Raw genomic sequence first — 24,287 nt, 5'->3', positions numbered from 1 at the left:
TCAAGAGTCAGATTTCCATGAGACTCTAAACAAACAAAATGCCTGTAAATTATAGTAAGAAACTGAATATAGTTCATATGAATTTTTGGTTTGTTTTTATTGTTACATTTATAAAATGACAGTTATGCATAACCTTACTGTTGTAACCTATATGCAAAAAAAGTTATTAATTATCTTATATCTAGCGATAAACTCAGCTGATGGCAAACATAAATAATAAAACTTTTTTAAAAAATGTATCTGGCAAAAAAAGATATATATTTTTTGTAAAAAACTAAAGCTTAATTAAATATATATATATATATATATATATATATATATATATATATATATATATATATATATTTCAAAATATACAAAAATTTACAATATTTTGGTGAAAAATAAATGTTTAAAAACATTTCAAAATATATTTTAGCACATACATTTATATATATTTTTTGCCGTAAGGGTTATGTGCAGCATAGCAACAGGTGTGTGCTTGTGAGAGTGCGCGCGCGAGAGAGAGTGAGCGAGCAAAAGAGAGCGAGTGGGAGACCCCTGGCTTCTGTTGTATTTCAGATCTCTCTAATCAGATGTCTGTACTCAGTCCGGTGTGTGGAGCTCGAAGCTTGAGTCTAAATCGCGTCTCTATGGCATGTGATTGACAAAATTTGTATATTAGCAAGAGAGAGAGAGAGAGAGAGAGAGGGAGAGAGAGAGAGATTAAAGTATGGCTGAACAGAAGTTACGCTTTTGTGTATTTGTGATTTATGCGATTGAATCGATCGTCGGATTTAACATTGACGTCCAGTTTCCAATCATCAAAGAAGGAAAAAATAAAGGGAGTTTCTTCGGCTTTTCAGTGGCTTTACACAAACAGACCAAAAACACCAAACAAAACCTGTAAGTACCCGACAATCCTGCTGTTTTTTACCTCAATGTTTGGTGCTAATCTCATTTATTTATAAAATTTATAACAATGTTCATATATCAAAGTAAAATATGTTTCGCACCTGCAGTGAAGAAGTAATGGAGTCTAAAACTGTGTTCGAATCTCAAATCATTCATGACAAGCGATTCTTTTCTAAACGATTCAGAGGAACCGATTTGCAAAGCAGTTGTGTCTTAAACATCATTTACCTGCAAGATAATAATTTGTTTAGAAGTAAAACTGTGACAATATTGTAAGCAATATCTGTTTAAAATAACATACTGTACTGCATATTCATTTGTATTAATAGTAATGGACAGTAGCCTACTGCTGAACGAACCGTTTAGTTTAAATGAATCTGATTTCTGCAGTTTCTCTGTTGAGGTCATTTAAGTGAAGAACACAACACAGACAGCAGAACTAGTCAAAACAAGAGTATTGTTTCTTTAATCATCCTGGTTGTTTTGAGTAATTCCTGGAGCTTCAGGTCATGCAGATTACAGGACTGATAAATTAATGTGCTTTATTCAAGGAAGCCATTGACATATTCGGTTCTTTAATTAAGATATAGTTTAAGATATTTTCTGAGCTGAAGTGCACGGTTCGTACAGAGCATTTTCAAGCCCCTGGCCTTTCTGGTATAACCTGTTGTCCGTAGCTCCTCTGCCTTCATGCTGCTGTGTGCTAGAATTAGCAACACAAGTACAGGTCAGCACTCGCTGTAGTGAGAAAATCAATTGTACTGAATTTAAGTGGACTACTCATGTAGTGTGCTAGGGAGTTTCCCTCATTAGCCTATCATACAGTTTCATCTTTAGTCACTAAAGGAACTTCTGGAATCTCATTGGCTGCATGTTTTTGTCAATGACTCTGTATTTATAGTAATCACTTCTTTTCTGATCTTTCCGGTACATTAGACGGTTATAAATTCAGCACTTAATGCATTGTTATCGTTGAAGGACTGGATCGATGTTTTGCCTCCGGGAATTGTGATATTGTCCAGGCACTGAAACACGAGAGAGGGCCACATGGCATAGTGAGTGTGTCCATTACTTTTAGGCAGATGGGGACTCTGGTGTATTTAAAGATATAAAACATTAGAAAATCTGTCAAGAGGGCTATAGATGAACGTAAGCAGACTCAGCTGTGCTCATTTTAACACACTGTTGGTTAATAAGACGCTTTACATGTATAAACAAACTGACTGCACAATCTGTGAGCTGATGACGTTTAACTGTGAACCTCACAGAAACTGTCACTGTCATATGTCACTCCAAAATAAAAATCCACCCAAAAAAATATTACATTATGCATAGCAGCAAGCTTATTATTATATTTCCTTTTTTTTACCATTGTGGCTTTGTTTAGGATTAGAGCAGCTTTTTGTTAAAGGACATCCTAACCCAAAACCCCAATACTAACCCCAACTCCAAGCGACCATGGTTTAAAAAAAGACAAAAACATGAAGAAACCTTTTTTTTTTTTAATGACATCCTAAAGCAAATCCCAAATCTAATCCCAAACCCAAGCGAGTTATGATAGTGCAAATAAAAATACAACAACATTAAACAAATTTCAAATAAATGTAATGACATGTTAAACATGAGATGAGTTTTTTATTGACTACAGTAAACAGTTTGTACAGTTTTATCTTAATAAATGTTTGTCTCTTTACTGTACGAGTAGCTATACTAAGGAAGTTTGGCTTCATTGGATCTTATACATTTTAAGAAATCAAATGGCATTTTTCTTTACTGTAGGCCATGTTTTTGTAAAAAACTGAGAAAAGTGCTGCACAAGTGACACACTTAGGTTTGTAAGGTGAAAAGAGAGAAGTATTTCTACTGCTCATCTTATATTATCTGTTTATCAGTGAAAAGTGAATGTAATTCAGCAATTTACTCTATAAAGACCTTTAGTCAAATAGATTCGACTAAAAAAGCTTTTGATATCCCAGATTGAGTCCTTTTTAAGGGTGCAGTACCTTAAAGCACAAAACAAATGTACAGTATAGACCTCATACGGGCCATTCATTCAGCTGCTGCTGTCGTCCGCTCTGTGATTGGTTCTTCCAGAGCTGTGACCCTGTGGAATGCTGAGAATTCCTCATCTTTCCCGGCTCAAACGGACCTGCCAGCCTGCAGGTTGGGACAGGACTGAGATAGGAACCCCACAAACAGACAGAGGATCAGACTCTGTTTCCAGACCTGCACAGTCATTTTGTGCCTCAGATGGAGAAGTTTATAAAGTGCAGTTGTGCTTTTGTTTTGGATAAAGCTTAGGAACAGATCAACATATCTCAGCCATTTCTTCTTGAGTCACACGTTTATTTAAAGAGATGAATGAGTTGCTGAGCGTTCATGTTTGCTCAAGGCAATGCATTGTGGCTTCTTTCATTTGATCTTCTCCTTCTTAAAATTCTTTATGACAATAAAAAGAAAATGGTATTCTGAATTATTGATAATAAAATTGTTAAAACCCCCAAAAACATTTCAGCTCTCTTTACAAACATTTCTCTCGCTACATAAACCGTTTCATCCATCTTTTACTGTTTGTTCATTCTCAACTCCCACAATCCTCAGTGTCGTACCTCCCTCAATCTTACTGTTGATGTACAATAAGATACGAGTAATTAATGACCTCCTCCTGAGCGAATGTTTACACTTTCCCAAGATATATTTGATGTCTCTGTATTTAAACAAGAAAAGACTTATGGAAGGCTTACATGAAAAAGCAGAGAATAATCTGTTGACACACACACTACAAAAAATGACTTTCTTACTTAGTATTTTTGTCCTGTTTTTTAGCACAGATATCTAAAAATCTTAAATCAAGATGTATTTTCTTGATTTGCAAAATTACCTGAAAAAACAAAGTCTAGTTTCTAGACAAAATATATAAAATGTAAGTGATTTTTGCTTAGCCCATTGGCAGATTTTTTTGCTTGTGTTACGCATAATTACATTTATTCACTTACATTGTATATTTTTTTTGTCTAAAGACTAGACTACTGATAAGAAAGTATTTTTTGCAGTGCGTACTAGTATTATTTAGGGATGGCTGATGAATGACATGAAATGGTGAGATCTGGCAACCCTCCACCATTCTCATGTTTCAGGCCAGCAGTTAAGACTGTTTGATTCAGGTGTGGGCCTTTCAAAGACACGGCTGGGTGATTTGACTAGACCCTCAGTTATGTCTGATAAAACAGATTCTGATATTATACATGAGATTTGCACATAGTCATAATAACATTAGACATTACAGGGGCTACTATTTGCCAGACAATATTTTCTTTTTACTTTTAATTTTTAAAAAGAAACAGACCGTTCGGTTGCACTTAACCAAAGAGGACCTGCTCTTAAAGGAACAGTGCACCCAAAAAAAAAAGAATTCTGTCATAATTTTTTCACCCTTATAATGTTGAGACTTTCATGGAATTCAAAAGGTGATAAAATGCTCTGGCTGCTGATTTTCATAGAATGAAACAACAAAAAGTCAAGATTTTTCATTTTAATCTTGCTCATATCTATAGAATTATGTTTGTCTTCTAAGAGATGGTGGCAACATTATATGCTGTATGTAAACATCCGCTGCGTTTACATTACAGATTTGTGCAAAACATGATTTTCTAAATGTCAATAAAAAAACTTTTGTTAAATGACAGCGTTTCTACTAACCAATAATATGCGACTAAAACTTAGTTTTTCCTTTCACATACGTCATTCCTAATATCAGGTCGACTGATGTTCAGGTTTACTATTATCTCATCCACCGCACTAGCCAGTATTTTTAACCGAAGGAGACGTAGGAGTGTTATCCAAACATTAATGCCAAGAAAATACCATTATACTTGGGAACAGACACATATGATGTGTTTCTGTGAGGTTTTAATACCTACTGCGTCCTTTTTCTAATAATGATTATGTGACTTATCAGGTGACCCATGTGTGAAAATTGAGTTGGAATGAGCAAATTTTCCAAAATGAATAAACTTCAAAACTTTGTATGATTTGTTGGAATCTGACAAAACATGATAGAGCTACGTGTTTGAATTTGAGGGTTCAAACCAAAAGCTAGACAAGGGTTAATGTAGTTATTTTTATGAAATCCTCAATTTTGACCAAAAATACTTTCTTTCGCTATAACTTAAAATATGTATAAACTGTTTCCATTGCAGTTTTTTGTATTATTAATTCGCAATGTCAATTTGCACATTTTGAAGTGTAATGGAAACACAGCTACTGTTTATTTGTTTTAGTTTTATCCCCACGATTTGGAGACAGGCCTTGTCTAGACAGGCCTCAGATCTCTGCTTCAGTGGAAGTCTATAAACTTTTTCTCCCACTTTAGTGGAAATTATCTGATGATTTAGATTTAAATGCAATAGCACATCTCTCATCAATCATGTTTAGACCTTAAACAAATGTAACCAATATTTTAGGGATTTGTTTAAATCCTCCCTCTGGGTATGAGCACTTTTAATACTGTAGTAAAGCAAGCATCACTAATAAAAAGAGCTTTAGACTTTATGGGCTAAAATCTGTTTTACCAATCAGCTCAAGCGAGTCAGGAGACATCAACCGTAAAAAACACCTGCTGTGAACATCACTATCTTCTCACTATCAGGGAATTTTCTTTCTCATCCTGAGGAGATTATTTGCAAATGCTCAGATGTACCCCAGTGAGATGTGGAAATGATCATGTAGGGAGATGTGAATACAAATCTGGTTTCTTGTTCATCATTATTCAGCCATGACACCAGCACACACATGTACATGAGGACAGAAATTAGACAACCCAAGAGTCCCTGACCATGAGTTTATTTTGTTCCACTTGAGTCATATAATATCATAATAATAATAATAATAATAATAATAATAATAATGGTTTGTTAAGACGTTTGCTGTCATGTGATGTTCTTATAACTTGGATAATGTCACAGTAGATCCATATCATTATGTGTTGATACTTCAAGCAGGTAAACAACACTTGGTGAGCAGATGCCATGAGCTGCCAGTGCTGTATCAACAAGACCACCATTATGCATTGCATTCAATAGGGGTGGGCAATATGACCAACATCTTGTGTCATGATATGATTCATTTTCTATCATGATAACGATATGTATCACGGTAGTTTTCTTTTTCTTTTAATAAGGTTTTTAATATCTTTAATGCCATAGAATTGTCATAATTCTCACAAAAACTTATACAAGCATAAAAAGAAGACAAAAAACAAACAAAACTCAAGCTTATTGAAGATAAACAGTCAATGATGAAATAAGGATAATAAATTAAATAATTATATATTATATATAACAAGCTTAATGAGCAGTGGAAATGCGGCTTGCAATCTCCTCTCACACAGAAACACAGTAGCGCCTCACTGCAGAACGCGACATCCAGGGGGCGGGGTTGGATTTAGATCCAGGGGCGGAGCTGGATCTCGATCCAGAGATCCCATTGGTCGGCAGTTTTACCACAAGACACGTCATACACGTGTTGCTGTGTTACCATTTCCGCATTAAGTCGTAACTAAATTAAGTTATTATTTTGACATAAAAACTAACTTTACTTATGACTACAATAAAAGTAGTGCCTTTAGGGTGAAATGTAAGTTTTTTGCTATAATGTTTTGGAGTAAAACATTTCGGGTAAGCCTACTATGAGTAATCTTACCACATGCAGTTTATGACCTATTAATGGATACAGTATAAATATGCATAATTATTAAAATGTATATGGACTTTGAACTTGTTTTTACGCGTCTTTGCTTACAGCCATTAGGAAACAGTTTTCCCTCGTAGATGGTTTACTTTTTTTAAATTTGCTAATAAAAGATATCAAATAAATTAGTTTTTATATTTACTCGTATAGGAATAGCTGTGTAATAAGTGTGATAATGTACAAATAAATCCCTTCAGTGATATCAAACTGTCGGGAACGTGTCCTTACCTCCCCTTACACCTAACTGTGATACTTTCTAAATTATGAATCTTTCTCAACTATATTATTAATCAAACGTACACTTAAATTGATAAGAGCAAACGTTGGCGACCACAGGTTGCAACTAATTGCGGGCTGCAACAACGCAAATATACTGGTTCATTTGGCGGAACAAAGTATATAAAGTGGGAGGAGTTGGATCTAGATCCAACCCCGCCCCCTGGATGTTGTGTTCCGCAGAGAGGACCATCTCCAGAAACAGGGCACATTTAGCTTTGTTGTTTTTGTTTCAATGGCTTAGAATCTGCTTACAGTAAATACGTGTACAAACGTTACGTTTTCTTGAACACGCGTTGGGTAGATAGAGACGATAGTCTCTACCGGTTGACAAATTTCTACCAGTTTATCAGCAAACCCCTAGCATTCAATATAAATGTGATTCAGATATTTAAATGTACAGGGGCTGTGAGGGGTGTTAAACTCCTCATTTGGCATCTATAGCAGCTTCTGATTCATAAGGATTAGAAAGTTAAAGCTTAAAGTGTTTACGTCACCATGAAATGTGTTTTGCTCAGGTCAGTGTGATCTCAATGTAGTAAGAGACTGTTGAATATTAATAAAGATCTGATTCATGTCACAGCATTAATGTGACTAAAAGCTGCATATCATACTCAGACAGAAAAAATCTGATGTTGTAAAGTATGTACCTGCACATGTGTTGTAAATTCAGCTCATTCAGCACTTTTATATTCAAGACAATTATTTTATGTGTAATATGTGAAATTGTACAGTAATTTATACATTTATTGACACTTGAACAATTACAAGCATTTTTAGTAAAGGAAATTTGCAATATTAGTTAATGCCATTGAAGGTAAATAATTTGCGCGAGTCAGTTAGCATAAAGTTAATGTTAAAGTTAATTAACTCTTTCCCCCCCATTGATGAGTTATCTTGTCAATTAATGCTTTCTGTACACCTAAAGACTTTGAAAAGATTTAGAAAAGACTCTATAAGATTATCAGCTCACATCTAAAGACTTCGGTTCACAGTTTTTAGTCTCAGACTAAAAGATTTTACAAACACTGAATCTTGTAGTGACACTTTTTACAAGACTACAACAAGATTATTTTAGCTTTTTATTACCACCAAATTCCTCCCATCAGGCTCAGCAGTGTATAATAAAATATATATAATATATATAAAATATATAGTGTATAGTGTAAAATGTAGGAGAAGCAGCTACAGTTAGCTGTGGCTTTTGCCATTGCAGTCATTTGCAGTGAAAGAAAAAAGAAGTGAGGGCCTTGTCCCCACTCCCACTTAGAGGTCTGAGCAAACTGTGTCCTGAGAGACATGCTGCGTGTTTTAACCTCAGCAAATGGAACATAGGCTACATAGGGTAGCATTAGTTACATTTTCCCAGTTTGTGCAAAGCTAGATTTTCTCTTTTTCATTCAGTCTTTCATTCGTGCTCTTGTACAGTAATGTCAATATCAAACATTAGTACGCCGGTTTCAACAGCGTTTGCAGCGCATACTGTGCAGTTTAATAACAGTATAAAAATCTCAAGTTCACATTACTTTATTTTATATGCATTAATGAGCAAAACCTCTTCAAGACGGTTTTTGACGGTCAGTGTAATTTATTTAACTGTGATTTGTTTAACCCACATTGTTTTCGTGCTGTTCTGGTTCGTGTAATGACATATATAGACACAATACACAATTATAGACATAACAAGCCCATGGCACATTATTAAATCTGTTTCTCTTAAGTTTTACGATAAAATAAAAAATTCACTCAGTGATTGACAGCATGAAGCAGTCGATCGTGTTTCCCTTCAACAGTTTAAGCATAAGATTTAGATTTATAGATGTACGTTATCTGTTTCTCTGAAGACTATTATATGAGGACTCATTTGCTGGGCAGAGAGTGAATGACAGCGCAGTCTTCTGGTGTTTTTAAATATTTAATTGCTTTCTTTTGAATTGCTCAAAGTCATGACTGTTTGAAACACAGTTTTATGGCCGCACGCGTGCGGTGTACGTGCTTGTTAACAAGGGCACCGAAAAAACACGCGCCGCTTACGCGTTGCTCGCGCTTTTCTGCAATATCGCTCCACTTCTTTTCTTTTTCCACTCTGTCGTGGTATGAACGGCAGTTTACATCAAAAAGACACGGCTGCTCTGCCCACCGCTCATCAATGCGCTCCTCTCATCCACGGTCCATTTTCGCCTACTTGGCGCTCGTTCTGTTTCCACGTCCGTCTACATGTTTCTTTGTTGTGACTGATGGCTTCCTGTTTCCGGAGAACGAATTTATTGGTTGTTAATTGTTTTACGTCACGAGACTACGCTGGGACTTGCGATAATATCAAACATGTTTGATATGAAAGACTAAAGAAAGACTGGCATAAATCGGGTCGCCGACTGCAGATTATCACCTCACAGTTAACGATCGAGACGACGGGAGCGCGCCGAGACTCCAGTTAGATTCCTAAAGACTGCCGGTCTTTAGTCTGGGACTGTGAAAATCCTTTGGTGTACGCTAGGCATAAGAGAGAACATTTCCATGCCAATGACGCTTTCCCTGATAAGTTTTTATGGTAATCTGTAATTCCTATAAATCCTGTAAATCCTATTATTTACTAGATAGCACTCTTACCCAATTTATACAAATCTGAAGCAAAAACAAATCAGGGCTCAACATAAAGGACTGCCTGGTGGCCCTGGGGAAGCGTGAGAGACGTTAGGACCTGTAAAAAGTATTGTCACTTGCCCAGTGCTTCACCCTCAGTCACTAAAATATATTTTCATCAATGTATATCATTTAACATCTTGGAAGCAGACATTTACTAAGGTAAAATATGACAAATTAAACGATGCAATATTTTGCACAGTTTGCTGTCAGTTTACAGGTAATGCAGAAAAGTTGGGAACCTTTTTTCGTTAGAACATGTTGTATATGTATACAATTATATTTGAGTTTTAAATTATTACTTTTAAATATGTGACACTGACATTTTTGTTATTGGGGCCTGTGAACATTTTGGCAGGGCAAGTGAAAAACTGAACCACTGGCCCGACCGGGCCAGTATAAAAATTATTTGCGTTGAGCCCTGCTAATTCAACAACAGCTTAAACTGTGCCAGGGTCGGCGCCACCGGGATCACTCCCTCACTGGCACCCCCTCAGATCACCCTTAATGTTGAATGGGATTTTAATGATAAAATATGCTATTTATAAATCACATGTGCCTAGTGTTTTGTCTTCCTAGAGTGAATAATAAGCTAAAAGAGGAATATTTTAGTTGAGGGGTCTCTATGAGGCAAAGTTGAATTTTGAGTGGCCTGCCACAAGCCTCTCCTCAGTGCAACACATATGAAAGCCACATAGATTTTGCCAAAAAACACATGAATTACTCCAAGGCTTTCATATGTCTTGAGTGTCACAGCAAAGCGTCTTAATACTTATGACCATGTGATATTTCAGTTTTTCTTTTTTAATAAATTAGCAATTTCTACATGTCTGTTTTTTTTACAAGATGGGGTGCTGAGTGTACATTAATGAGAAATAAAATGAACTTTTTTGATTTTAGTAAATGGCTGCAATGAAACAAAGAGTGACACATTTAAAGGGATCTGAATACTTTCCGTACCCACTGTATATAGGAAGATTGTTCAGAGCTCTGTACGTTGCTTACTATAGCTGGAGTTTTTGTGGTTGTATTACCGAAATGTTTGTTTATAACGTGTTAAAAACTAAGGGACATACCAAAGCTATTTTCTAGTTGGGAGAATTATATGCATTCATGTGACAAATCTTCATGACAGTGAATTATGATATATCCTCTACAATCTGTCAGTGTCTCAAGTAAAATTTTGATGGATGAAACTGTTGAAATTCTGAGTGTCTAATTTTGGTGGAATTATTCTTTACTAGTAAGAATATAAACACAGTTGTTTGGCAATAATGCTTATTGATGCTCAATAATCAGGTTTCATTTCTCCTGTTCAGCAAGTAATAATACCAGTTACACAATGCTAAACACATTACAGACTTGTGTTGTCAGATTCAATATGCCAGCCGAATGGTTGTATTACCCTGTTTACGGTATTTGTATTGAATTTATAGGGATGTATTGAGAATGAGAAAGGAACTTCAGCTAATAATCCAATCATCAATAATCTAATCCATCTGTTTCTAGAACAGAGACTGCATCAGAAGAAGAGCTGACAAAAACGATTCAACCTAAAGTCACCGTCATATTAATATTGGGCTATTTAGCCATTTGTGTATTTTTTTATAATATACACATTAGTGTGACAAGCCAGCTATGAGGTCACAGAGCTCCGGACCGCAATACATTTTTCATATTAAAAATAAAATTCTAAAGTTCTCTGAATGACTAATTTGTTTTTCAAACTCATATTGGCATATGCATATATAATTAAGTTTGGAAAAGTTACTGTATAGTTTAATGTAAAATGACGGATATTGATTCAAGCCAAGCGGGTGCAGGTGAAGAATTGCAGTGTTGCCAGATCCCATTATTTAAAAAACATCTTTAGACATAGTGTTTTAGCAATTAAATGTAACCCTAGCGATTTCTCTGATTTATTTCTGAAATACAAAGCTCTGGTTTTTCCGCGCTGAGCGCCAATACTTGAAAAATATTCAACCTTGGGTGAAAAGCTCAGCTCGTCAATGTCACTTCTCACTCTGGCGTCCAATCACAGTGGAGGAAGGGCAGGATAAAAATCACAACAACCAACCGGCGCATCGTTTAACGACTTAGGGGCTGGACACACCAAAACTTTTAAACGCGGCTGAAAACGCCTTGAGGACGCCGAATGGCAGCTGTTTTTCAGCTGAGTGCCAGCTTTCTTCAGCTGAGCGCTTTGGTAGCTGTGATACATCAGCTGCGAGCCGGTTGGTTGCTGTGGTAATGTCCCGCCCCTCCTCCACTGTGATTGGGCGGCCGTGTGAGAACTCACATTGACGAGCGGAGCTTTTCTCGCAAAGTTAATTTAAGTTAATAAGATAATTAATCTTCTTTGAAAAACGCTGAGCTTCCATTGGAAACAATTGAAAACATGCGCGGGACGCGGGCGTAAAAGTTTTGATGTACACAACCCCTTATAAACAAAGCAAAAGTATCACAGCAACCAAAGCGCTCAGCTGAAAAAAGCTGGCAGTCGGCATCAACATGGCGTTTTCAGCTGTGTTTAAAAGCTTTGGTGTGAACACACCACCCAAAAGTAAAGTTTACTGTAGTAATAATAATTCATTGCATCTGAAGAAGTAAATACCAGTAATACTTAAATAGATTAAGTGTATTGAAATAAATGGTGTTTCAAAATAGCACAAAGAGATTTCGTTTAAACAATTCCAGGGTTATGGATGTGACATTTGCTGTCAAAACTCGAAAACTTGAGTTTTGGCAAATATTGCATTTTATTACCAATATTGGACCATCTGTTATTTATGTTTTCCTTAACCCCTGAAAATAGAGAAAAATATCAGTCTATATTCATGCGTTATGGATGGAATGGATGTTTTTGGCAGACAACATACTTTTTAGGAATTCTGTAAATTAAAAGACACAAAGCAGAAGCAAAAACACTTGCTTTTATTACAGTAAAAAGAGTCTGTCAGTTTTAAAAAATATATACCATTAATTATTTTTGTGTATATCTGCTAAAACCAACGTGAGTATACGGGTGTATTTTATGTAAAGTGTAGTTATACCACATGTACATTTACAGTGTGCATATTTTCATGCACACTGAAATGTATTGACAGGATTAATACTGTATGTTAATTATTCACGTTTTATACTACGGGGCTGTTGAATGCTTTATCCTGATTGGCTGAGAAATGTTCCATGGGTGTTGATTATTTTTCAGTAACCGCACACCTAATCTTCAAAATGACACCAGAGTAATAGTTTTGGTAACCGTGGTATAAGCAGAATAATTGACTCCGGTCCTTTGAATTTTGAAAATAATGCACCCCGCGGTGTAACTGCACTTCGCGTTGTGATGCATAACCACTCTGGGTGTGCATTATTTTCTTATAATTCAACGGCCCGTCGTCAATTATTCCTTACATATTTCTCTGTACTTCATATTCTCCAGAGAGGACCGCGGTTGCAGCATATCTTTATTTTAACTACTTTTGGTGCTGCTTTTGAAAATGTTTATAAATCATTATGATTACACTTGTCGGTCTGTTATGCTTTTTATTTCTAACAGTACATGATTTTAATAAACTGTTTTGGGTAGAACTGTAAAAGTGGCATAAAATATCTTTTAAATGCTATATTCAGGGTGCGATTTGCCAGGGGGGATGCGTGGGATTTCCCCCTTTCTGGTCAATGTATCCCTGCCTCTGCTTAATTATTTTCATCCCCGGTGGGGATAAATTTATCCCCCCCTCAAAGTGATCAGTGCTACTACAGAAGTGGCGAGACGCATCACAAAACTTATCACGGATCCGTGGATTGATTAAAGTCAATTTTATTTTAAAATGCTCTACTTTGGCTGGCTCTGATATAGCTGCTGCGCAGCCTCTCTGTATTCACCACTCTGAAGACTTGCTCAATGTCCCGCCCACGGCGCTATCTGATTGGTTACACACCCGGTTACAACTCACGAGTAATGGCCTATCAACACTTGCGAGATGGTTTTGGAGCTGTGTGTCGAAACGAAGGAAGGCAGCATATTCAGCAGCATATTTATTCAGCATATAAATAAAGCAGGAATAAACATCACAATCTGATATCTGTTTATGATGACAAGCAGAGTGAGTGTCCCAGTCAAACCACTAAGAATGGCCGAGGTTACCCATATGATAAACGCCAATGAGGCGTTTAGCGAGGCGTGGGCGCGTCCAGTTTGTGATTAACGTAATGCATCTGTCTTTTCTATAATTTTACTGTAGCTCAGCATCCCGGTGTAACTTAAAGTTAACGTTATTACTTTCAAAGCAGCAGTAAAACTGTTTCTACTGTAATGGTTTAACTTTGCAACCAATCCATTGTTCATATTTATGTTTAAGTTGACACTAATTGTGCCATATAGTTTTTCCATTCAAGATTTAATTCTTGCGTGTTTTGCCGTTGTGCACGATCACAGTTTATATGTGTGGTGAAAGATAAGCTATTAGAGTAAAAATATTGCGTTAGGCTGCTTCATGAGTTAATAAGAAAAAAGATTTTACAATTCCTGCAAATGCGGTTATGAAGTTCATGTTCTCATGATTTATTTTTATGAATTAAAATGTGCTGTGGACAGAGATGCATTCATTCGCGCAGGTTATGTTTGGAAAGACGATGTCCTGTAGCTCAGGCACAGCCCCACTTTTCAACAGGCCCACCTAAAACTTTTTTTTCCAAAAAAAAACAACTTTTACTATATTCTAATTTTGTCAAGAATTATAAAAAATTTTTTAGTTTTAAAACCATTTTAAAAAGCTGTTTGTATTTTGATGTTTCTGCGCAAGTTCAGCAGACAGTGATGTTCGGATTTGTTCCGATCAGAGCTCGTGAGCTGAGAGCACATGTCTGAATATAAAACATATTTTAATTAGAAATATATTTTCTCTCTCATGCTCCTCATAACCACTGAAAACAGTCAAAATTATTATGGACGGAAGTTAAAAGTGGTGGGTACAAAGTGACGAAATGTCACCGAAATAGACGCTTATGAAAACATCCCCCCTCTGTTTTTTTCTAAAATCGCACCCTGGTTATATTGTTACAAAAATTTTCCTACACATTTCTGTGCATTACATTGCATAAAATAAATAGAATACATATATTTAAAAAAGTTATCAAAAGGGTTTGGGTTTAGGGTAAGGTTTGGGGTAGGGTTAGTGTTATCGATAAAATTATTAAAGTGAAATTACAGCAATCTTTCTAGTAAGATTTATAGATGTTTTACATTTTGTAGTTATCATCACATAATAATGCTACGATTAAATCTTGCGCATATTTCTACATTGTATGCTTCAGCATCTATTAAATGTACAAAAATATGTTTCTTGTTTTTTGAAAGTTACGTATTACTACGTATTAACAGTGAGACCAGGCTGGCTAAACACACTTGAATAGACTTACAAACATAAACTAAAACCATAAACCTCCTGATCTGATTTTATATGGTCTTTAATATACTCAGGTTGATTGATTTATTACAAGTATCTTGTGTTTAGCTTGCCTATAACCAGTTGTTACAGCAGAAATAACTTTCTTTGCTGCCTGCTATTTACTCATGTAATAAATCAGACTGAGAGCTTTTCTGCATTTGTTATATTGAATGATGTCCTCCCGTATCTTTCACATGTAAACACTTCTGCCATGTGTAGTGTACTTGTACAAGCGTGAGTCAGGTACAGTACATGAATTCCAGCATTTTCAGGAAAAAACACAGCCAAATATACAGTAAGTCGTTTGGCTTAATACAGTCTCTCTCACCTGCAAAACATTCCAGTCATGCCATTTTACTGGGGTGCTCTTGTCTGAACATGAGATAAGAGTGCCTGATCACCGACAGCTTTCTGGTGGCCACTGATACTCAGATTGAAATGTCTTCCAATAAGACTCTCTGTGAGACAGACAGGTACCTTACCATAGATGGAAGCTTGTCTAAGAAAAGCATTGTAGCCTGACTGCTTTCAGTTTATCTTTTACTCTCAGTGAGCTGTGAGATTTGAGCGTTTACAACTACTAGTTCAGACTCTTCTTGTTAAGCTCACTGTGTGTCAACACCTGGTGATAGAGAGTATCCTCAGGGCTCAGAAATAGCTCGCCTGTCTCGAGTCGTGACATCATTCACACGCTCTTAAGAGCTGGAATTCTGCACTTCTAGGGCAAATATGTTGTAGTCTACGGCACAGAAGGTGAAACGTAAGATTACTAACTGTGTGTGTGGTTGTTAGGGTGTTACAGAATGGGTTAAGTGTACATTAATGCATGTGGAAGAGACCAAAGCAATTTACATTGGAGGTATACTGTACATTCTCTGTATTAAGCCCTATTCGGACGGGATTAGTTTTACAGGGGGACCTCTGAGAAAATTGTGCTTCTCAGAGGTCCTCTGTGTTTTTAATCCCGTCCGAATCGGCCATGTCTGTGTTTTTCTCTGAGGACCTCCGTAAGAATTCCAGAGCAATTTACCTACTGTTTTTCGCCGAACTCAGAGGTCCTCTGAGAAATGTAATCCCGTCCGGATGCAAATGTCTGTGTTTGCCCGCAATATCTTTTGAAAACGCGGTTCATTTCGTGTTTTGGCCAACGTGATCTGCCGTAAGGTCTTACTAATGCGCGTATATTGTATTTTCTGAGTCCCATTCATTCAGATATGGATGTTTTTTCGCATTCGGCAAAATAAAATAATTAAATCAAGACGAGCTGAATATCAAACACAGTTAAGACTGGCCACTGTAATATCAGTAACGTTATAAGAAACTCCGTTCAAAGTTCTTCAACTCCGGAATGGTAATGTTAATTAATAAAGATAATAAATTGTTATTAATCATTATTTCTTCATTTCTTTGGGTTTATTATAAGCAGACAGTTATATAAAACACGTAGGCTAACGTTACTTTAGTAGGATTTGTATATTTTATTTTGATTTGTTAAAATTAAATTAATAAATTACATGTTCTTTCATAATTTTACATTTAAAGCAAAATATTAAACATTACAAACACGCGTATCCAGAGCACGTGCTCTTCTGCAATGCCCAAATGCATGAAACAGACACTCCCATCTCTGGAATAGCCTGCATCATTTTAATCCTATCGGTACATAAAATCACAGACGTCCTGGGGGACACGTTGAAACTCAAACGTTGTTTGGAAAACTAATCCCGTCCGAATAGTGCTTGTGTGTTCAATGGGTTTGAACCCATGATCCTTTGCGCTGCTAACGCAATGCACTACTACTGAGCTATAATTACAGCCCACCGGCAAGTCTTTATGATATTCTTGTGTAAATTTGTCGTTGTGCTTGCTTTTAACTCTCCGCCAGTGTTTTAAAAAGAAAAGTTGCCAGCCAGCACCAGCATTTTTTATGGTTTCCACAAAAGTTGAATGCCTTCCAGAAAATGTTCTTCTTTAAATATATAAACATAGAATATCAAACGAAAGAACAGACCCTCTGCTTTCAAAAAAAAAATCATAATATCCTCATTTGTTCTCTTTTCATCACCTCTCCAATATGGGTAGACAATTGCATTTTGGTAAAGAACTTTACCAAAGATCAGATTCAGACCGATGATCAAAACATACACAGAGTTTTTACTATTTTGAATCAGTGGATGCTTCTGTTTGTTAAAAGTTGGGTAAGAGCGCCACCTGGTGGATAATAGTGGAAATATATATTGCCATAAAAACTTGTCATTGGCAGGGGAACATTTTCTCTTAATTGATGAGATAACTCAATGCCAAATCAATACCAACACAAAAGACACTAAATATGAATAAAAAAACAAGGAATAGTTTCATGGCACCAAATACTGCTGGTTTGATCTCATTTTTGACCATCACACACAGATAGGCCTACATCAGAGCCAGGGAATTCCTGTCAGAGATGTAGCCCAGATCAGGCTGTGTGAACACTGACGTCTGTTGGTGCGTTTGGGTCTTGTCCGAATCTTTCTATGTGAATTGTGACTGTGATTATATAATTGTGAGACCGACGGTTATAGTTGAACACTGTCATTAGAACTCTCACTATAACAGCTAAAACCATGTTATTAAAAAAATAAAACATTTTTAATCACTGAGAATATTTAAATACTGATTAAAAACAATTAGTTAACCTCTCGACGCGCACTTGCTCGCGGACGGAAGGACGTCAGTTTTTTTTTATGCTGCTAACAATATATATATAGCCTACTGTGTACAAACAAGAATAATAATAACACTACTATACATCGTTTAAAAGGTCTAAGGGTTTAGCATCAGTGTATGGTGTCCGTTTTGAGATTAAATTGCTCTAGTATCATAAATATAGTATTTTATAACAGAAGTCCAGATAACAACATGCATAATATAAACTGACTCCTTACCTTTGTGCTGGTATAAGGAACGCGAATCGAATCCAGTCTGTTTCAGATGTGTGAATAACCCATAAAAACTCTCCAACAAAGTACATCCAATGACCACTGTTGTCCACAAATGCGTATAATCCGTGAAATATGGATATATTTTCCATTGTTTACATCAGATTTCAGATGCACGTCTTGTAATAGATTATAATATACAATCTGAGGACTATTTACATCGTAACACTTGTATATGAGAGCACACTCGCGTTCAAAACCAGCGCTCAAACTTGATTGTACAAGTAGGCGGGAGTATAATACATAATATCCAAACAGCGCTGTCAAATATCGTGACGTCATCTGACTCGCGCGTTCCTCCAATGACTTCATGGAAAATATTGATAGACAGAACGTGTAGCCAATTAGAACACGAATTCAACGATCTTTGTGTGAAGCTTTATTTCCTGGTGTGGATACGGCATTTTATACGCTTATATAAGGATAAACAATAAAAAGAACGAACGTGTATGCATGTAAACAAAAGACTTATATTTTGTGGCTGACTGGCACTTAGAAAAGGCACTAGTCTAACAAAAACTCTAGCAAGAACCTCATTTTTGGGTCTATTGACTTCAAACGTGAAATATAACTTCTTTAGACTTGTGGCTTTGGCCTCATTGCATTTCTAGGTTTCACACATATATTTATGATTAAGATTTTTAGTGTTAAAAAAGATGTTATGCAAAAAAAAATGTATTAAAATGTACTTCAGCCTCTCAAACTTTTTTTTTATCTTAAAATAATTTTGAAACATGGAAAACGAAGCTCAAAGTGTCTTCTATCTAATGATACCACAGTTATGCTTATACTATAAATGGTTTAGTAAAAACAGCCCTTTTAGTGAAAGTAGGTATTTTCATGGTTTCGGGCCAGAATGGGGGTGCTTTTCAAGAGGTTAAGAGTCTGTATTATTAAAGCAACACTATGTAGTTTCCAGGTAAAAATGACTTACAGCTCCCCCATGTGGTTGAAAAGCTCAACAGTGCCTGGAATCAGACACTCTTCTGTAGGCAGGGGGAGGGGCAGGGCTGTGTGCTCTACCCTCCACCGCCACTTTCAGAGTGTGCTTGTAGCAGCTAGGAGGCTGCTCAGGTTGAAGCAACAGTACAATTTGTCCAGTTAAAAGTTGTTCTATCACTGAAATAATTTTAGAGACATTATTTAAAGGTAAAAAACTACATAGTGTTGCTTTAATGGTCTACATCGTTTCCAACTGTATTTTATTCTTTGAAAAACACCATAAGTGAGAGATGACTCATGAACATAAAGAATATTTCTGGTCAATTGACCGTTCACAAAGACCCTTCCCCCTTAGTTACTGTCGCTATGTCTGACAAGATACGCCGCTCTCACGCCCCACCATGTTCTCATGCAAAATACATCGCGGAGCAGAGAGGACACGGACAAGCGCTGACAGACATGACAGACCAGGTTACTTTTGATATTAAACATATAAAACAAAGTCTCACTTTTCAATTAATCTCTTCCTTCTAGTTAATTTATAGCATCAAATAAACGTGAATGACCATAAGAAGGATTGTTGTTTTTAATCAGTACACTCCGCTTTTCAAGTTCAAATCCTCTCATGTTAATGTAACGTTAATAACTCTCCTGACTGCATTGGATGGCGAAAAAGTATGATTGGTCAGATCACCTGTCAATCTAGCTCCCTGCGAAGGGTCATTTGTTTAAAACGATGGGTTAGAAGTGGGGGTCGTTCGGTGATAGAGGGAAAAGCACATTCACCGCTAAATGTCTTTGCTGTTAGTTTAAACGTAGAGCAAGTAGATAATCAGTGTCTGCTCGTTCCTAACAGACGAACGTCGCAGCACGCAACGGACGGTTATGTTACGAACCGTCACATTTGACTCGCGTCATAACCGTCATCACCCATTCTGAAACCGGCACACCCTTATTTCTATGCAAATGTTCAAATAGGCGCTATCTTTACTAATCGACTGCAGATTTGGATATTATAGATATAGATATAGATATATTCTTGACTGAACTAATCTTAAAACTACACTTTGTGACCAAGAAACAGTAATATTAAGAACAACTATTCCGTCTATTGAGTTATGAGATTCAAAACAGCCCAAAGGGTTACCTGTCATTCTGTCCTTCAAATCCGTGGCAGAAGAAAGTAGTTCCCAAACAAAGTGTCAGGGATGGTGGTGGATGAACCCAAGTGCAGACAGCTCTCAACTCAAAAGACTTTTATTAATAAAACAAAAATCCCTCGAGGGGGTAAACAAGGCAAGACTGAAATAATAGCAAACATGACAAAACTAAAAGGCTCCCGACAATGACATCAACAAACACATACAATGACATTCAGGATCCTGACACAAAGAGGCTTTTAAAATAACTCTGTTGTTGTTTTCTAGTTTTTTTTTTCAAACGAGTGCCAATCGAACTGTTGTATAAAACAATATCGCTCTCAGAGTAATGTGATATAATTCTGTATCATCACGGCTGTGATTGGGCCAGAGGCACGAGGCCGTAGGCAATCAGACAGAATAGCCATTTCTTAATAACCGTTTCTTGGTCACAAAGTGTAGTTTTAAGATTAGTTCAGTCGAGAATGATATAGATGATATATGCCACTCCTACTGTACTCGAGCGATATTGCTTAATTAGATCATTTGTATGGCCCTAGCCATAAACTTCACATCAGAAAATACTGCACATATAAATGTTTACTTTTGTTATTTTCACAACATGGCCAAACATTGTGACTGTCTTATTCATGAACAATGACACAAAAGATTGCCATTTTGATGGGACAAAAATTTACTCTTGAGAGAAACTTAGGAAATAATTGAATGGATTGGAGTCAGTTATTCTCTACATACTAGTTTAAGTAAATATGACATGATCTATATTTTCATTATTTATATACTTAATGCAGGTCTTATTCTGCTAAATATATAATGTGTTTTTTTTATGTTGACCTAGTTCTGTAACAGAACTAATATGTCTGCTGTATTTACCCAGCTAAAACAAGTTAAAATTTTGGAAGTTAGAGAGTGAAAGTCTAATAGACGTGTAACCGTAGCCCATGAATAAACTATGAATATATGCGTCATTTCACTGTCAGTGATGAGTATCCTCTCTGGGTAGTATCTTAATAATATCATCTTCATCAAAGTGAACTGTGTGTCTGTTTTTTATCTGTAGGCTGTTGGTCGGAGCTCCACAAGACAATGCACAGCCCTCTCTCATGAAGCTGAAGATTAATCAAACAGGAGGGGTTTATTACTGTCCCATCACTGGTGACCCAAATGACTGCAGGACCATAGATCTCATTTCTCCACGTAAGCATTTATCTCATCATAATAATACAGAAACATACTGTAGGTCATTCATTCAAGATGCAGGGTCAGCTTTTGAGTCTGTCAATTACGTGTGAAGTTTTTGATAAATTAACTGTTTATCACTCTTTTTATAATAAGCCTGTGGACGGTTCAGCAGCTGCTGTATGTTTCCCCAAATTCCCTGCTACCATTTTAGCCAAAAGGTGATGTTAAAATATGTCCCATTATATCATTGATGAAATCCATCTGTTTGAATGCCGTCTGTTCAGGTGCACTATCTATCATTAATTCTGTGTTAATATTTTTTGAGATATTCAGCACATACAGTACCGTGGATGAGCTCCTCTGAAACGACCTCTTCATCTTTCATTTCTTTAAAAACTTTATACTACAATTAGTGTAAAAATGAAGAAAATTTTCCTCATAGATTCTTCACTCATAATAATATAGTAAGATGATTGTAGATGTCACTTGGTATTACAGATCTGGTTAAATTTCAAGTAATATCTGAACTGACTGAATTTTATCATTGGTCCTGGTTCTCTTTTGGTGTGTCAGAAGACTTTTACATTTAAAAATGGCAACAAATAGGCTATGGCAAAAAATATCCTGGCCAAAATATATAAGTTTGTATCACCTTATTCTTGACGTAAATGCGGGCGACGCCATCTTTTACAGTAGCTCATATGGGTAAAACTTCCGTTGAGCCACTTCAGCTAATGGAAGTCCTATTGCCAGGGATACGAGTCTGACATTTTGACTGGCATTTTAATGCTTATTATGAAATCCAGGAAGACCGGCATAACTTGTGCAGTTAGGGGTTGTCATAATAGCTGATACAAACGCAGTAAATCTCTACAAAACATTTGTTTTAACCATAATACACACAAAAACTGAATGTGTTTGTGTTGCGCATGTGCATCTATTAACTGTATCCACACATCCATCCAGTAAAACCTTTCATAGAAACTGACAGTGAACAATAAATACAATAATTATTCAAAAACAATTAATATTATGCTGATACAAATATGCTTATTTAGCTGGTTTATTTATTCTGCTACTATATATTATTACAAAATGAGATTACAGTACAGAATATATAGCCTACGACATTAACTGCTTATACGTTAATGTTAAATAGTTTGTGATGTGTTTGCGCGTAACGTTACTTTTGTTATGTTTTAAATTATTTTTTTAAATAAGCAAATCATTTCATAAGCTCATGTCTTATCTACTGCATTATAATATTTCCATAAAACGAAAACAATACTGTAATAGTAGTTTAACATGTTTATTATGGTTTGTTTAAAGGTAGGGTAACAGATTTGATCTTGAAACATTTTTAGTTATGCTGGTTAAAAGTCTCCTCACATCCTGATAGCAATCACTGTGTTAAGTTGTTTAAATGTATTTGTAGAAATGTATGTCATCTGTGAAAGGCATAAGACCAAAAAATGTTCAACAAATCATAGATTTCGGTCCGAACGGACGTTTCCTTTTTTGTCCCTCATACGTAAGCGTAATTTGAATGCCCACTGCGCAGCGAGTCCACGCAGACACCATACGTCATCGGCGCGTTCACGTGCGCTCATCTCCTGTCTGTAAACAGCGAGAATGGCAAACTTTTCTGCTGAATTGACAACCTACACAGGAGCCACAAAACTAAAGGCATCTTTTATAACAACAACAGCAAAAACTGCCTGGATCAGCAAGAGCAAAAACTCAAATTAACATCGGTAAATTTACTGCTTTACCACGAGATGAAAACAGCTGCAGAAGGCAAAGGGTTTTGAAAGGGTTGTTGCACTGTTTATTTTGGTAAGGTAGGTACGCGATATGTTTGTATTGAGATGGATTCAGATATTCTACTTTGATGAAACATTGTGTTGCTTATGAAATTTGTGTTCGTTTACGGATTAGCATAACGATATAGTTTCTACGTTTACACAACCGAACGTGTGCTTAAACTAATTCTGATGTAAACCAGTTGTTTATGTTGGTTATTTTGGAAGTGTTATTCACTTTGTACTGCAAAGTTTTCTTACTGCTGAATGAGACATGAGATGTGACCGTCTGATCTGTGCGTGTTCATGTTTTATGAAAGAGGCGTGACTTTGGATGGCGATTTGACTTGAGGGTGGGATCGGGATTTCATTGCTAGGCGGCTACCGTTAGCATTTTTCAAAATGTGTTACCCTACCTTTAAATAACTTACAATGTGTTGAATGAGAAGCATAAGTTACTGCTGCTGTTGGATTACGTGAAGCTTGATGTGTCGCCATTAAAACTCAAACAAGTCGAAAAAAACTCACACCAGAGGGACAGTTGTGACATTTTAAACCATCACCTGAAAAGGTTAAAAACAAGAAGTCTCGGTATTTTCCATGTATTAAACACTCAACTGACTGTCCCACTGTAGAGATACTGGTATGTCTCTGTGCTTTAATATTTGCGCATTGAAGACCCTTAACCCCCGAGGAACAACATGAAACGATTGAATATATCTTCATATGATTTATCAGGACACTTCTTAATTTCATCTTCACACTTGGCTCATACATGAAATTATGACCGTAATCATCATGGAAAACGCCGGTTCCGGTTCAGTGACAGTACGCACCGGAAGTCGCGCCAATAATTCGAGCAAAGCGTCATGGGGCGTAGGAATGGTGTGAATAAAATGTATATGTATGTATAAATTTAATTTGAACCTTTTTAGAACTGTTACGTTTTTTCCTGTGCGACAAAAAATATAAATGCTTTAAAACACAAACACCAAAGTAAATGATGATGTGAGTTATCGTTTCCAACGTAAATCTCCTTTCTTGGACTACAACAAACCCACGGATTGTAGGCAACAGTTTACCTCCTGGGATTGGTGATGTAGAGAAGACCGACATTATCATAATTCCACCGGCTTCTGACTCACAGCCTGTAAGTTAACTCCTGTTATCATTGCATTGTAAGTTAATCTTTCAAACATGATCAGG

The 24,287-nt window shown here is 36.4% G+C and overlaps 1 protein-coding gene across 2 annotated transcripts in view; it reads left to right on the top strand.

Moving 5' to 3' along the window:
• The first annotated feature begins 563 nt into the window (after positions 1-563).
• The window catches only part of itga3b (integrin, alpha 3b), a 45,421-nt gene continuing 21,697 nt past the window's right edge, over positions 564-24,287 (top strand). The window contains exons 1-2 of one of the 2 annotated variants that reach the window (XM_065242764.2): positions 564-885; positions 21,158-21,294. In XM_065242764.2, the coding sequence (XP_065098836.1) occupies positions 713-885; positions 21,158-21,294 (310 nt within the window). In that variant the 5' untranslated portion in view covers positions 564-712. The remainder of the gene's footprint in view (positions 886-21,157; positions 21,295-24,287) is intronic. The other variant, XM_065242765.2, reaches the window with a different exon arrangement.

Source organism: Paramisgurnus dabryanus, chromosome 1 (genome assembly GCF_030506205.2).
Source record: "Paramisgurnus dabryanus chromosome 1, PD_genome_1.1, whole genome shotgun sequence".
Classification (NCBI taxonomy): domain Eukaryota; kingdom Metazoa; phylum Chordata; class Actinopteri; order Cypriniformes; family Cobitidae; genus Paramisgurnus; species Paramisgurnus dabryanus.
This window is presented reverse-complemented; position numbering and strand designations above follow the sequence as displayed.